The sequence below is a fragment of the Cryphonectria parasitica genome, assembly GCF_011745365.1.
Source record: "Cryphonectria parasitica EP155 unplaced genomic scaffold M406scaffold_7, whole genome shotgun sequence".
Classification (NCBI taxonomy): Eukaryota; Fungi; Ascomycota; class Sordariomycetes; order Diaporthales; family Cryphonectriaceae; genus Cryphonectria; species Cryphonectria parasitica.
In genome coordinates this window covers 300513-316049 of record NW_024468915.1, presented here as the reverse complement: position 1 = coordinate 316049, position 15537 = coordinate 300513, and the positions used below count along the sequence as shown (strand labels likewise).

General features: G+C 53.8%; 5 protein-coding genes across 5 annotated transcripts; 2 read left to right on the top strand and 3 right to left on the bottom strand.

Moving 5' to 3' along the window:
* Window positions 1-490: 490 nt before the first annotated feature.
* Window positions 491-2275, bottom strand: M406DRAFT_107767 (uncharacterized protein; the record flags this gene model as incomplete). The annotated part of the gene is made up of 3 exons (XM_040915266.1): window positions 2106-2275; window positions 725-1986; window positions 491-652 (listed from the first exon to the last, which is right to left on the bottom strand). The coding sequence occupies exons 1-3, from the start codon at window positions 2209-2211 to the stop codon at window positions 491-493; spliced, it is 1530 nt and encodes a 509-aa protein (XP_040773123.1). The 5' UTR covers window positions 2212-2275.
* A 514-nt stretch (window positions 2276-2789) lies between these two features.
* M406DRAFT_293774 (NAD(P)-binding protein) lies at window positions 2790-4414 on the bottom strand. Its single transcript, XM_040919097.1, has 2 exons — window positions 3804-4414; window positions 2790-3729 (listed from the first exon to the last, which is right to left on the bottom strand). The coding sequence occupies exons 1-2, from the start codon at window positions 4266-4268 to the stop codon at window positions 3280-3282; spliced, it is 915 nt and encodes a 304-aa protein (XP_040773122.1). The 5' UTR covers window positions 4269-4414; the 3' UTR covers window positions 2790-3279.
* A 2463-nt stretch (window positions 4415-6877) lies between these two features.
* M406DRAFT_332533 (farnesyl-diphosphate farnesyltransferase) lies at window positions 6878-8526 on the top strand (the record flags this gene model as incomplete). The annotated part of the gene is made up of 4 exons (XM_040920753.1): window positions 6878-6945; window positions 7047-8106; window positions 8181-8351; window positions 8422-8526. The coding sequence occupies 4 exons, from the start codon at window positions 6878-6880 to the stop codon at window positions 8524-8526; spliced, it is 1404 nt and encodes a 467-aa protein (XP_040773121.1).
* Window positions 8527-10225: 1699 nt separating this feature from the next.
* M406DRAFT_265066 (kinase-like protein) lies at window positions 10226-13039 on the top strand (the record flags this gene model as incomplete). Its single annotated transcript, XM_040917710.1, has 2 exons — window positions 10226-11806; window positions 12107-13039. 2 exons carry the CDS (start codon window positions 10226-10228, stop codon window positions 13037-13039), a joined length of 2514 nt encoding a protein of 837 aa, XP_040773120.1.
* A 391-nt stretch (window positions 13040-13430) lies between these two features.
* Window positions 13431-15299, bottom strand: M406DRAFT_341425 (putative serine endopeptidase; the record flags this gene model as incomplete). Its single annotated transcript, XM_040921661.1, has 6 exons — window positions 13431-13439; window positions 13779-14227; window positions 14288-14468; window positions 14545-14642; window positions 14765-15203; window positions 15249-15299. 6 exons carry the CDS (start codon window positions 15297-15299, stop codon window positions 13431-13433), a joined length of 1227 nt encoding a protein of 408 aa, XP_040773119.1.
* Window positions 15300-15537: the final 238 nt, after the last annotated feature.

Sequence of the window (15537 nt, the reverse complement as noted above, 5' to 3'; positions counted from 1 at the left end):
TGCAAGGATCGCGTCAAGAGACGTCAGCGCAGCCGCGACCTTAAATAGAGTGGGGTACAAGTACCGTGTATTCCTATCCACGTTGTCACGTGCCCTTCATCTTCCTTACATACTACTATTTCTTCATGTTTCAAAATGGCAATGCCATATTTTGTTTTGGACTGCATATTGAATCAATAGGTTCGTATGAAAGGCATTCTAAAAAGCTGAAAGGCGTCGATATAGCCTTATGCAACCATCGTAAAATGAAAATAAAAAATAAAAAATAGTTGCTCTCCAATCCCACCATCCGTTCGCCTCTTTTCACCCTGTGCCATGCCAGTGCTGCTCGCGTGAGGACTGGGAGTTCTACTTGAATATCTGAGCCCATAGAACGTCCACTATACCCTCGGGTCACCAGTATGCAGAAGTGGTTGATATATTCAGCCTTGCTTGTGATCCATCATCCGAGAGCCAGGGCGCGTTGTGGGGACGACCTGTCTATTCTCTCTTAGGATTCGCTCGCCGGTTCAGGGCTTGCTTTCCGCTGCGAGGACTTGTGCTTCTTCTTGCGCTCCTCCTTCTCCTTCTCTTTCTCCTTCTTGATCGTTGCCTCCGCTACCAGCTGTTCAAATGCCATGAAGTCTCCTTCCTCCTCGGGACTTCTCTGTGCCTACATTTTGCACAATAACACGTCAGCCTTGGTCCACAGGAGGGATCTTCTTCTATAGGTGTGGGAACGTACCTTTGCGCAGATCTCGCCGATGATGACCATAGCCTGTGCCCGCTCCAGCCGCTTGTTCAAAGACACCTTCTTGTCGTTCAGCACGGTGTCGCAAACATCGCGCAGGACGCTCTGGATCTCAAACTTGCTGCCGCGCCAGGCTGCATTCAGGATTTTGCCCGTCACCCGCCTCTCGTATTCCATCTTCCTCTCATCTGTCCAGTCTTCGCCGCCCTGCTCCTCCATCCGGCTCATCTCTTCCATTGTCTGCTGCGCGTCGATGGCGCTGGAGATGGTGTTCCACGTCTCCTTGACGATGGTGCCCTTGTCCTTCATTCGGCCGAAGAAGCCGCCGATGCCGAACATCTTCTGCGACTTGAGCAGGTTGGTGGCCTTGGACAGGTATGTCTGGCCGATGGCGTGCAGGATGTCGATACCGAAGGACTCCATCTTCAAGTTTTCCACCTCAAGCCGTATCTTGGCCTGGAACGCATTGGTGACGTCGCGGCCCTTGTCCGTCTCTGTCCATACCGATATTCTGTCCAGAAGTTTCCTGGAGAGGGTATCCACGCGCTCCTGGCGCACGCGCGCGCGCTCCCTCTCGTACTCTGCCAGTTTCTCTCGCTGCTCCTTAGTCAGGCCAGTCTTCTTCTTGTCCTTGTCCTTCTTGTGTATAGATGAGTCGCCTTGAGAAGCCCCTGCCACCTCGTCCGAAGGGCGGTCCATAATAGCAGGCCGGAGAGGGATGCCTTGCCTCCTGGGCGTCGAGGTGCCGCTGGGGGCTGGAGAGGTGGTACGGGAGGGCTCGGTTCCGGGGGTTGTCAGGCCAGGCGCGGCCGCAGCGCTTGGTGCGGATGGCTTCTCGTTGGGCACTTCGTTCTCCACCGTGACGGTGGGCGGCGCAGGTGTCTTGTCTTCCGCCTCGGTCCCTGCTGTCTTCATGCTCTCCTTGGTGGCGCTCTCCGTTCCCGGGAACTCGCCATCGGCATCGGCGGCGGCTGCTGCTGCCGCCAGCTCCTCCTCCTCTTCAGGAGACATGGTGATGTCCATGGTGGTGGTCAGGTCCTTCATCAAGCCGATCTCGCCGATCCAGTCAACGAAGGCGTCACCTCCAAAAATGCTGGTGAAGAACTCGGAAGGGTCGGCGAAGCCCTCCTGCGGTTTTGCGTGGTCCTTGCCGAACTTATCGTAGGCCTTGCGCAGGTCAGAATCGGAAAGGACCTGGTAGGCCTCGCCGATAGCCTGGAACTTTTCGTGGGCGGTAGGATCGTCTGGGTTCTTGTCTGCGGGATGGGAGAAAGACAGGAGGGTCAATGTGTTAGCCAACAAGTCTTTTCCTGTGCTGACTGGTCTACGTGCGCAGCCTCCAAGGACCTTCCACATGCTGCGGCTGTGTGCATACCTGGATGGTGCACCATGGCCATCTTGCGATACGCCTTCTTGATCTCCAGGTCGGTCGCAGTCGGCTGAACGCCGAGGACGTCGTAATATGCCGTGTCGACTACCATGTTAGGCAATGGGTTTTTTTTTTGGTTTTTTTTTGCACAGCCCAAGGCGCGAAACAATTTCCACGAACAAGCAGGTATAAAAGGTTAGCAAAAAGATAGAGCGGGTGGTAAAAGAAATAACAAGACAAGAAGTCAGGACGGGGGCCTGCTTGTGTTTTGGAATGAAGTTGCCAAGTAAGGCGAAATTCGAGAGAAGGAAGCAGATGTCAAGAAATGTTGTTGACGCATGCCCCACGTCAGCCAGCGAGCCAAGCCCGCCAGACTGCCCGCCCACTGCAGGTTGGCACTGCGCAGAGTTGGTCTGGCTCCTCAGGTGGGGGTAGGTGGGTGGTACTGCATGTTACTATGACTGTTAGTGGTTGAGACATCGGTTGGGCCCGGCCCATGCAGTTATTACGTCGTCAGGACTTGAGGACTCAACATGTGCATGCATCTGCACCTGCGTAACGTTCTTGTTATCCTTATTTGTTGTTATTGTAGGACTCGAACATGCGCATATCGACCATAATGCTAATGAACGGCCCAATCAATGCACACAGAGACGTAAAACTCCAAATGGACATTGACCCCAAATAATTCTATCGAGACATGAAATTCTGCCCGGTAGTCGACTCTCACCCATATCGAATGTCTTCCCTGGCCCCCTCCCCTCCAAGCCAATGATCCGCCGTCTCTACATCAACATAGCATTATGGATTCGCGCCAAGCATTGGGAGACCGCCAGAGAGATCAATGTATCTCGGCCCTGAGCTAAGCGCGGAAAGCTGTGAGCTGCAGCGTGCAGGCTTTGCTTACTTCCGAGGGGTTATCACTCCTCGAAACCAGAAGACGACGGGGACCATGTCTGAGAATCCCAGTTGCGCCATTGCCGTTTTGAAAAAGAAAAAGAGAAAACTCCAACAGCCCAAGACACGTTCAGCTGGCCAGAAGACCATACAAGCTTGAGAAAGAGCTCTACCCAAGTACAATATAGGCGCCCACAGGCTTTGGAGCTTCCCTGCACCTTGCCCCTAAACGCGTCCCATCCCTTCCCTCTCTACTTGCCATTCTTTTCCTCCGCCTTCTTCTTTACTGAACACCCGCCGCCTTCATCCTCTCGAAGCACTGCCTGTATGCCTCGTGGATCTCGGGCACGTCGTAGCCATACTCCTTCAGCTTGGCGATCAGCTTGGTGGTGTCCAGCTTACAGTTGCTTCGGCCGGCCTTGATCACCTTGGCCTGCTCCTCCAGCGAAAAGTTTTTCCAGGTGTAGCCCGGCCTGACGATGTCACGGAACAGGGTCAGCACCTCGTTGTGGGAGATGGCACCCGGGTTGGTGAAGTTGTAGACACCCGTCTCGCTGTGCTCAGCCATCAGAATGGAGGCGGGCAGCAGGTCATGCAGGATAGTGTTGCTGTTGGGGATGTCCACAACACGGTCGTACTTTGCGATCTTTGTGACAAAGTTGCGAGAGTGGAGGTCGTCCGAGACGGGCATACGCAACCGGAGGATCAGACAGTTGTTGTAGTATTTCATGACCTGGTAATTGTGACACTCATCAGTTCAGGGGCCCCAGTATCTCTTTTTCTCTGTGTGTGGGAAAAGAAACTCACCTCCTCGACATGGCCCTTGGTCTCGGAGTAGAAACTGCCCTTGAAGTTGGCCGGGTCGGTCTCGAGGTAGCCGGGGCCGTCCCACGGGTGCTTATCGTCATACTGGTAGATGCACCCGGTGGCGAAAACGGTACAGTGGATGCCCTTGAGGAAGCAGCAGTCGGTCAGGTTGAGGGTGCCGATGACGTTGGACCGCATGGTGTCTTCCTTGTGGTCTTCGCACCAGTCGACGTTGGGGCGACCAGTACAGCCGGCAGCGTTCAAGACATGGGTGGGTTTCTCGCGCTCCAGAACCTCAAGGACCTTCTCGCGGTCCTGCATGCGGACGGTGGTGCTGACGACGTGCTTGCCCTGGCCCTCGAGTATCTGCTTGAGGTGGCCGGCCACCCAGCCCTCGCCTCCCCAGATGAGGAAGCGGTTGTCGGACTTGGTGCCGTTCGTCCCGTTGGTACCGTTGGTGGCCATGGTGCGGCGTAGGTGCGAAAGTCGAGTTGTAAGGTGGTGGCAGGCGGGTTGTGGGTGTGGTGGTGGGGGTGACACGGCAAAGGGTTCGATGTGGATTCAACTACAGCAGTTGGTGGGCTAACAGATATGGAGGGATAGAGGAGGGGAAGGCACGAAAGAAAAGCCCTAAATAGCTAGGTCTGTATAGAAAAAGGGAGAAGACAGAGAGCAAAGGAATCGAAGAGAGAGGTGTCCCAAGATATTTATCACAAGAGAGAAGGAGAGGGAGGAAGACGAGCTAGTGGGGGGAACCAAGTGGCTTAGGGCGGACTTAAATGTCAGGTCCAGGTCGGAAGAGGCAATGCAGAACATGGAACATGTAATGCAAGTCGTAGCAAGGGAGAGAGGAGAAGAACCAAAGCCAAATCAGTCCCGAGTGCCAGTGTCACCCTTTTTTTTTTTTTTAGAGGGGGAAGTGTTTCAGTGCGTGGGTGATTCTCCTCCCTCTCCCTCGCTCGAACTCAGCCTTTATTACCGAGACAGCTACGAGAAGCTCAGGAGAAGGTGAGCTAGGTAGGGAGGGCGGCTGCGTAAACTACGGAAGAAACTATGGTGCACACTATGTACTACTAGAGTACTATAGTATTACTCAAACAGGTAGAAGGAACATCCACAAGGTGGCTGAACGGCAAGAGGTGGATGCCACTGGAGCTTCTCTTGGGACGCACATCTGTCAGGGTCCGGGTCCTGGTCCTCGTGGAGGGGTCCAGGAGGTGGAGATTCCACCAAGTGATCACGACTTGTTTGGGTGCAGAGAATTATGGCACAGGCGCAAATACAAGGATGCGGTCGGTCTCGACACGTTCAGACCCTTTAAACCGCGTTGTCTAGACCACGCCGCGCCTATGTCTAGACCGCGCCGTGAACAGACTGGCAAGATTGGTTTGTGGCGCGCTAGATGCGTCGTATTTCTGCTATGTCTTACTCGTAACATGCTGGGGGTAAATCGTTGGTCTCTGGAGCTGGCGGTACAATGAATCGGCGGGGGGAGTGGTGGGGGGGGGGGGGGGGTTGAAGCATCGGTTCCTATCCTGGCAGGCAGAAGAGGGTCCGATATACATGGTATTGTAAAGACTATGGCGGTCGTTCTATCATTCGATCATTTGTTCTAGCATGGGGGCCATGAAAGAAGAAAAAAAGGGGGTGAGGTCACTGCTTGTTGTTGTAGTGCTTGCGCGGCCTGCAGAACGTCATCCGTGACACCCTGGCCACTGGCTGAGGAGGGTGTGTGGGAGAGTGGAAAACTTTAAGTACTGACCATAGTACTATATCTGTTGTCTGTAGTACTGTTGTATGTACTTTGTAAACTATTAAGTAGGGAGGAGGGGTGGACGATCTTGTCCTGCCTCTCACATTCAACTCATCCTCTTTTCTCCTTTCCCAACTCATGCCCTTGATACGGTACGAATTATCATGTGTGGTACCTGGCAGCCTGGGTACGTACAGTCGTAGTAGCTGTAGAGTTCCCAAAGTGCGTCAAGGGGATCGGGTGGTATCAAACAGTAGCAGCAGAGAGCAATTGACCAATAAGAGAAGCTTACTGGCTCATGAGCTTGTTTACACACTTGAAACAGGTACTATATAAGGAAGTCATCCCCATTGCTACGGTACTGCATGCTGTTAAAAATAACAGTATTGGTACTATGTGCTGCATACCAAGCTTAGGTACCAACCATGTGGCCATCCAAGCAGATACAAACAAAAATCACTACATCTCTATCTCTCTCTGATAATATAACAGGTACTCTTCATCGTATATTCTCAGCGGAGCAAAACCCCATCCATCCACCCACTCACCCTGATACTTCAAGTCATGCTCAATCAAGCTTCTTCAGACGATAATTATGAATGCAGGTACGCAACTGGTGAGAGGCCGAGTCGGGGTTCTACTGGATTTGTGCTACACAGTCTCTAGCTGCGCACTTGATTTACTGTGCTGCTGCCGTGCACTAAGGTATACTGGTCCATGGACGGATGCTGGGTTGCCCGTGGCCCAAACCAGACTTACTATGTCCAGGCGTGGTAGCGTGTTCAGATGTGGGCGGCGGCGGAGATTATCGTGCAGCTCTTGTCTCCGTCATTGGCGCCCTCCCCTCTAGGAAAACCCAGTGTGCCTCTCTCTGCTTCTCCAGGAATGGGTACCCTGCACCCAAATTTTCTCCAGCTTTCCAGGGGTACGTCTGGTACCGTGGCCACCTAGAAACACGACGATGCTACTACATGCTCATCTTCAATTTCGACTTCTTCACCAACACCGCCACCAAACACCCCTCCAGATACACATGTTCACCTCGTGTGCCTCAGTCCTTTCTCCTTACGTCCTCAATACTTCCTAAGTACCGGCCCTGACCCTCTCGCTGCCCCCACAATTACCCTGTGTGCTCCTCGGTCGCGTGCCTGTCTCGCGCGCCTGCTTCGTCCACAAAGCTACCACGGACATTGAGTAACCTTCTGTAACTCAACAATTCAATCTCATACTTCCTGGGACAACGACAACGAGGACGACGTCGACGACAATAACAACCAATCAACCCCCCCCCCCCCAAAACCAATCATTCAACCTCGTCAAGATGGGTGCCGCATCCCAGGCTCTCTACTATGTTTTCCATCCTAACCAGCTTCGCAGCATAATACAATGGTACGCACGTTACTGGCGCAACTCGTCCTCCCTCTGGCAGATCTCGCCCTTTCCTTAAATTTTCCCTCTTGGTCTTGCGGCTGACCCTTACACGCCAACAGGAAGATATGGCACGACCCTGTCCACCGCCGCGAACCCAGCAAGGAGACTCCCACGGTGAGGTCATGCTTCCACTACCTCGACCTTACCTCACGAAGCTTCTCCGCCGTCATCCAGGAGCTCAACCCGGAGCTCCTCATGCCCATAGCCCTCTTCTACCTTGTCCTGCGCGGCCTTGACACCATCGAGGACGACATGACCCTCGATATCAAGGTCAAGGAGCCACTGCTGCGTGACTTTCACAACAGTATCGAGGTTGATGGCTGGACCTTCACGCAGAGTGGGCCCAACGAGAAGGACCGCGAGCTACTCGTTCACTTTGACGACATCATCTTCGAGCTGCGCAGGGTCAAGAAGGAGTATTTTGTCATCATCAAGGACATCACCGACAAGATGGGGAACGGTATGGCCGATTATGCCCTCAATAGCGACTTGAACGAGTACGGCGTCATTTCGACAAAGGACTACGAGCTGTACTGCCACTATGTCGCTGGTCTGGTCGGCGAGGGCCTCACGCGCCTTTTCGTCGAGTCCAAGCTCGCAAACCCTGCTCTGCTCGAGAGGCCCCAGCTCGCCGAGGCTATGGGCCAGTTCCTGCAAAAGGTCAACATCATCCGCGACATCAAGGAGGACTGGGACGAGGGCAAGAAGTGGTGGCCCAAGGAGATCTGGAGCAAGCACGTCGACAACATGGGCGACCTGCTCAAGCCAGAGCATAGGCAGAACGCCCTCTGGTGCAGCTCCGAGATGGTCCTGAACGCCCTGAAGCATGCCGAGGAGTGTCTGTACTACATGGCCGCCGTCAGGGACCAGAGCGTGTTCAACTTCGTGGCCATCCCGCAGTCCATGGCCATCGCGACGCTGGATCTCGTCTTCATGAACCCAGCTATTTTCGAGAGAAACGTCAAGATCACAAAGGGAGACGCCTGTCAGCTCATGATCGAGTCGACACAGGATCTGAAGCTCGTGTATGAGTTCTTTCGCCGGTACGCCCGGAGGATACACCGGAAGGCCGACCCCCGGGATCCCAGCTACTTGGCCATCTGCATCCAATGCGGCAAGGTAAGTCGACGACCACTGAGGCCCTATTTGCTAGTAGACCTGCAGCTTGGCTAACCAAACCCACACCCTGGCAGATCGAGCAGTTTATCGAGAGGATCTTCCCCACTCAAGACGTCGCGAAACTGTCGGACGAGGAGAAGGCCAAGGCGAAACAGCGGGAGCTGGACAAGTCTACGGATCAGAAGGAAGCCATGTACCTCATCCTCGCTGTCGTCTTGGTTCTCGTCCTGGTTGGCTCTCTGATGGTAGGTCTAGAGAAGGACAAGTGTTACCCCTCAAGGTGCTAGTGAAGCTTGGACGCTAACTTGGAAGCAGGTCGGACTCGCCTGGTTCATGGGGGCCAAGTTCACCGAGGCTATTGACAAGGTACCGACGACCACAATAACGACATCGTTGCCCACCGGGCATGAGGAGCTGTAATGATATGGCGGTATATCCTGGCCTGTACGAGAAAGGAAGGGAAAGAGAAAAAAATTGTATGTACGTACGAGACGAAATGATGTATGGTATACCAGCCCACAGGAGGGAAAGCATGGCTCAAGGTGACCGAAGGCGACATCTATATATGCAATTCCAGGCAGGACTGGACATACAACTGATACTAATGACATAATAATATCCCCTTCCCCATGGCCCGGTGACGCTTGGTATGGGTGGGACGGAGGGCATCCTAAGGAGATTCCGCTGGGGACTTCGAGATCCTGACCTCGCTCCCTTGCCGCCCTCACCTACACCCGCGTCCGTTCAGGACGTGACGAACGCCAGTGACCAACAAGCATGGATGTCAAATTGCAATTCAGCCTCTCTCAATGGCTGTGATTGTGCCAAGAAATGCTGATAGTGATGATGGGGGCATTTGAGGCCTGGTTTCCGGGCACATGGAGGCGGTCGTCCTTGAGGTTACCCGCCAGGATGGCTGCTGCACATGGATTGCATACATTTAATTCAATACACAAACACGCATACATACTGCTGTGTGCGTTCTTACTATATACACGTTGAACCCAGAATCTTTCCCCCAGGGTTCTTTCTTTATCGTCTCACAATTAAATTGTGGGGGCCAATGAACAAGCCAAACACCTACTATTGCCTGAATGGAGCAGCATGTTTCTCTCGTATGAACAAGTCCATACTTCGTGGGACCAGGTTTCTAGGATCAGGGCCGTAGGTTGGCACCTTGTTGTACATGAATGATTTGTTGAAAAGGGGGCGATGCGGATCAGTACAGGGAGTGTGTGAGGACCCGTGTGCTCTAGCCCTGGAGGGCCTATGTCATACACAGACTAAAGTGTTCTCTAGTATCTCTCTCAGTTGTTCCCAAGTAAAATCAGCAATCATTCCTGGGCCAAATGCACATTAATAAAATTCCTGACTGGTATTTTTGTTTGGTTTTTTCTCCCTTCTCTCATGTGATAGCCCGCAGACTTATTGCTGATTGTTGCCTGCTCTTGGTGGCAGTTGCGCTTGCTTACATAATGGGATATCCGCCCACCTCTCCTTCTACCCCCTGCCACTCTATCCCTACCCCCCATCGACAACAAGTTAACCCCCATCTCATCTCAGCGACTGCAACCCTTCACGACTTGTCTTCTTTTCATACCGCACAGCATCGACTTACCGTTCTTACGCCCATTCCTCCCCCTCCCCTTTCCTGTTCAGCTCCGGCAGTTCAGCCGTTGCAACATCGGTGTGGCTCCTGTCCAGTGAACCGTCGTTGCAGCCGTCAATGCAGGGGCGTAAAGGGGCGTTGATGGGCATCGAGTCGCTTTCAGGGTCTCACTCTGGTCGGGGATTTGGCCGCCTCACAAGGTCTTCTGTTACCTGAGCTGGCTGGGCTAGCTGGAAGGGAATGGTCAACGAGACGTAGGGTTCAGTAAATTCTCTTTCGCTTTCGAGGCTGGTCATCTCCTCGTCGTCAAATCGTCTCCATCCCCAATTAGGACGCTCCGGCCAACCCCGTTGCACACCGCCACGCCACATCTACCTTGCTCGCCTTGCGACATCTCGTCACAGCTTCATATTGCTACCCCAAGCAGAAGTATTTTTGGACCAAATCAGTCACCACTTTGCAAGTTCATCTCCCCTTTTCTCAGGCTGTGTGGCCAGCACGCTCGACGTCATGGCCACCCTTCAGGTTGCCGCAGCAGACCTGTCGGCCACCAAAAAGAAGGCTGTCGAGGATGCCGACAAGATGCAGCGCTCCATTATACGCGAATGTGCCGAGAACGGCAGGGAGCCCCCTCCGTACGCCCTCTCCGAGCTCATTGGCAAAGGAAGCTTCGGCCGCGTCTACAAGGCCAGAGCCTCGGCCTCTGGGCAGCTTGTCGCCGTCAAGATCATCAGCATCGACGAGGGCGACAGTCTTGCTCCGGGCGCTGCCGACACCTTCAAGGATATCCTCAAGGAGGTCAACACCCTCAAGAAACTTGGGGACAGCGGCGCCAGGAACATCAACACCGTCATCGAGACGCTTCTCGTAGGCCCTGCCATGTGGATCATCACCGAGTACTGCGGTGGCGGCAGCGTTTCCACCCTGATGCGTCCCTCTGGGGGTCTACCCGAGAAATGGATCATACCGATCCTGCGCGAGGTTGCAGAGGCGCTGTACTGGGTGCACAAGGAAGGCATCATTCACCGCGACATCAAGTGCGCCAATGTGCTGGTGACCGAGAAGGGCGGCGTCCAGCTTTGCGACTTCGGCGTTGCTGGAATCATCGAGACCAAGTTCGACAAGAGGAGCACTGTGACGGGCACGCTGAACTGGATGGCTCCTGAGCTCTTCGACATGTCTGTCTCATACGGTACCGAGGTCGACATCTGGGCATTTGGCTCTCTTGCTTTCGAGGCTGCCACTGGCTTGCCCCCGAATGCAAAGAATATGGCGAGGATCGACATCCCCCAGTTTGGCTCCTATCTGAAGCAGCACTGCCCCCGCCTCGAGGGTGACCAATACTCGGAGCATCTGAAAGATTTGGTGGCCTTCTGCATGACCGAAGACCCGAGGAACCGGCCTGCTATCAGCCAGGTCCAGAGGCATCCATATATCAACAACACGGCCAGTGATTACCCAACCCAGTCGCTCTCCATGCTTGTCAAAGCCTACCGCCTATGGGAAGTGCAGGGTGGGAACAGGATGTCTCTGTTCAACGCTGGAGGCGCACAAGGTCTTGCCTCCAACGACGCCCCGGGACCTTCTGGAGAGGATGGCTGGAATTTTGATACCGTGACTGGCGGATTCGATGTCCCACGTCTGGGAGACACAGAAGCCAAGGCCGTCTACGATGCGTACGGGCCTCGTGTCTCCATGATGCCTCCGCCTCCTAGAGACTCGAGTCGCCGCCGCCGACCCCCCAATATCCCCAAGCTAAAAGGTCCCCTGGAGAAGGCCTTCGATCCCAATACCATCACAACCTACGAAGATAATTCGCGACTGTTTTACGGCAGGCTCATGCCAACTTCGGCGCCCGAGATGGGCATGGAGAACAGCGACAAGCCCGCCACCAACAACAACGTGAATGAGCCAGCCCGCGAGTCTCTGATCGATCTGGACTTGTCCCTCGACGGCGACAGGCTATCTCGATTTGCAGACATGAACGGCGGCACAATAAAGGGTGCCCAGCGGCCAAAGCACGAAACAATTCGAGAATCTGGCCTGATCGACCTCGACATGTCACTGGACGGAGATAGGCTCTCCCGGTTCGTCGATATGGACACTGTTAGGGCTAGCCGTGTTAGTATCAGACCGCTTGGGAGAAGTCAGACAACGCTAGACAGGCGTCGCACGCAGGACTGGACGTTCCAGGGTGCTGATGGGAACGAAATCGTCCTAGAAGAGGCTGAGGAGCCTCGTGAAGCCGGTCGGCAGAGAGAGAGCCAGCTGTTCAGGAGCCAGTCTACTATAGATCACCGCCGCACGCAGGACTGGAGCTTTGCTTCGGCGGCTTCTCAGGCATCTCCCACACGTCGGCCGGACATCGGGCGCAGCCAGTCGAGTCTGGAGAACAGAAGCACGCGGGAGTGGACATTTGCAAGTGCCGTGTCCACGAACTCGCACCTAGGAGGCGAGTGGTTCCAGTCCAACGAAGATGATGACTACATGGCCCTGGACTCCCTCCCTCAGGCCGCAGCCGCACATCATCATCATAACAACTCACTGGAGGTGGACCTCCCGCCACGGGCGGCCACCAGCCTGGAGGTCAGCCGCTTCTCCTCTTCGAGCCTCATCGATCTTGATGCGAGCCTCACCAGCGAGGAGGGCGAGCTTCTGCGCCCCTCTACTTCGCTTGCGGAGCCTGCAGCATCCGAGACGTGGATGCCTATGTTCAGGTCGCAACAGCCATCGTTCGGGTTGTCCAGTGATGCCTCCCTCCATTCGAGCAGGGAGCCTTCCCTATACATATCAGACGATGCCATTCCCAGAAGCAATAGGGAACCCTCCCTTTCCATATCGGAAGATGCCATCCCGATGAGCAACCGAGAGCCCTCGCTGTATATTGGCGATATGAGTCCGAATGGGTCATTTTCGGCCTTGTCGGCATCGGAGAGGGAGCCGTCTATCTATGTCCCTGATGATGTCGGCCTCGGGCAAGTGCCGTCCACACCTACCTCGGACGGCATGATCATGACACCGCCCTCCGACACGAACGATGCTGCTGAAGAGCTCGGCATCCGCATCAACGGCGAACGTGTGTCGATCAACGTTGAAGAATCAGACTTCGACTCAGATGCCCCTATGCCATCGCTTCCGTATATGCCTCGGCCACCGACGGTGAATGTGCTACAAGGGACTGGCGCCCAGGACGACGTCAAGGATGAGCTCCAGCGGATGATACGAAGCCTCCATGAGCATCTACAGTACACGTCTTCTGTGCTACGAACCCTTCCAACTCGTCCAGGCCAGACGGATTATCCCCAGCCTGAAGTTGTGCTATGAGCGAATGTGAGAGAGCGAAAGAGGGAGAGCGGAAAGAACGGAGGGAGAGAGCGGTGCATGCGTCGGTATAGGCTGAGCCGTCCCCGTCTGCATTTTTTCATGTTGTCGTGAACGGGAGTTTCGGGTTCATCATAGGGTTTGGGAAGCCTCTTTGAGTCACAACACTGGTTGGTCAACCATGCCAGTGATGCATGTTGGTGCTGTTTTGGAATGAGATGAGGCGATATCAAGATACCATTAACTAAGGGCAGCGTAATACATAATGACTGAAGACTTGATACTGTTGATAGAAGATTTATGTAAATTGACGCAGAAAATCTGAAGTGCAGACCATAATGACGGTGAGATAGGTCTGCTGAAATACGTCTTATGCCACTCCTTCTCGCTGAGACTATAGATGCTACCATAGAGGTGTATGCAAATGCAGGGTGAATGAAGAATGACAAACAAATATGCTGTATTGTATTCTATGTTGGAGTATGCACGTGCTGAATGATGCCCATAGCACACATGTCCTTCCTTGCCCTCTGGTAAACCGGTAATGATGCTGTCACCTGTGAAACTGTGACCTTGTCTGAACTCCTCTGTCTGTATGATCATAAAAAGAAAAGCAAGGTATCTTTTTATGGCTGACATGCTACATGTTCACTTGAGCATGTATAACTAGGCACATAGGCCACGAACGGTGTATGTGATCTCAGGCGTGATGATTCACCCCTATCTATACCCATCCCTGAACTCCATTGTTCGCAATCAAGTCGGTGGTCAACATCGCGTTTTCCATCACGGATGAGTTTGTGGCCCCGGCCAGGCCGAGTATCGTGGCCTCCACCACACCGACATCGGTGATATTGTGCAGGGCCATAAGGTACGCAGCCAGCCCTGCAACGTGTGGAGAAGCCATGCTCGTGCCGTCCTCGGTCTTGGTTGCTGTTGTGTTCTGTATGCCAACGCTCTCGACGTTGACGCCCGGCGCAAATACATCCACGACCTGCCCGAAGTTGCTGAACCAAGCCCTTTGGTCTGTCGTCTGGTCGATGGCGCCGACGGTGATGGCACCTGGGGCCGAGGCGGGGCTGTCGTTGGAAGCATCTTCGTGATCATTTCCGGCAGCCACAACCGGCACGGCTCCAGCGATGCGGACGGCAGTGATGGCTTGGTTGATGGCTTGGGACTTGGACCCGCCCACTGCGAAGAACTTGTCAACTATTTATTCATGCCTCAGGGACTGGGGACACTAAAACTTACACGACATATTCACCACAGCCTTCCCAGAGAGGTTTCCAGCTTTAATTGTATCGACAACATACTCTATTCCGCTGAGGATACCAGAGTACGACCCCTCACCGCTCGCATCAAGGACCTTGACGCCGACGAGTGAGACTTTCTTGGCCACGCCGAAGGTGTAGCCACCGATTGTGCCTGCAACCTATCGTTTTTTGTGTCAGAGTCAGTCAGCTGCACATTCTCATGCAAGACAAGATTGCGGCTTTGCGTAGACATACATGGCTACCATGTCCATTTTCATCGGTATTAATGTCGTTCACAGCATTGAATCCAAGCGTAGCCCTGCCCTGGAACTGGGTGTGGTTTGTCATGATCCCTACATTATAGGTATCGTATTAATATTAGGTTTGCTCTGGAATTTGAACTTTGCGTTACGTTTGGTTTTCTTTTTGGTGGGGGAAGGGGAAGGGAGGTCGAGCTGGGGCACAAGATTCGCACCTGTATCGATCACAAAGACTGTGATTCCCTCTCCGGCGCTGTCGTCGTACGAGTAATTCAAACCGCCCGGCTGCGAGGCCGACAAACGAGCGAGGCCTGTGGTGGCGTCGTCTTGCGTGATCAGAGTCTCGATGTGCATCTGCGTGTCGCTCTCGATGAACGCAACCTCGTCGGCCTGGTTGATCTCGATAGCGGACTGATCGTCCGCATCCAGCGCCATCGCCCTGACAGTGCCGATGCTGAACGTTTTAACCGTTGTGCTGAGAAAGCGGTCACCGATGTTGCTGCGCTTGCCAATGTTGCGCCTCGCCATGGTAACCGTCCAGTGTGCCTGGTGGGCGACGACTTCGTCATCGGAACAGCTCTCGTTGTAAACAACAATGTAGGAGTTTTGGATAATGTTCTTGGCAGTTGGGTTGGCGATGGGCACCCGCAAGGTCTGGTTGAGACCAAGTCCGGCTCCCAGAGTAGGGAACGCCCCCACGAGAGTGTTTAGGAGGGCTAGGGTGAAGATGAAGAAAGAGGCCAGCTCCATTTTAGAAGTGGGTTCGAGGTCGAATTAGGAGAATATTATGCTGGGAAGGTATGACTGCAAAATCTCAGAGGTAAAGACAAAAAATAAAACAAACAAAAGGATCTAAAGTGAAAGAAACTCAAGATGAATTATCAGGGCAAAAAGACTATTGGAAGTCGGCTGGGGTGTCCTTTGGCTTGCTGATGATTCGAAAGGAATGGAAGAGGAAGAGTGAGGAGAAGAGAAGGGAGAAAGATAG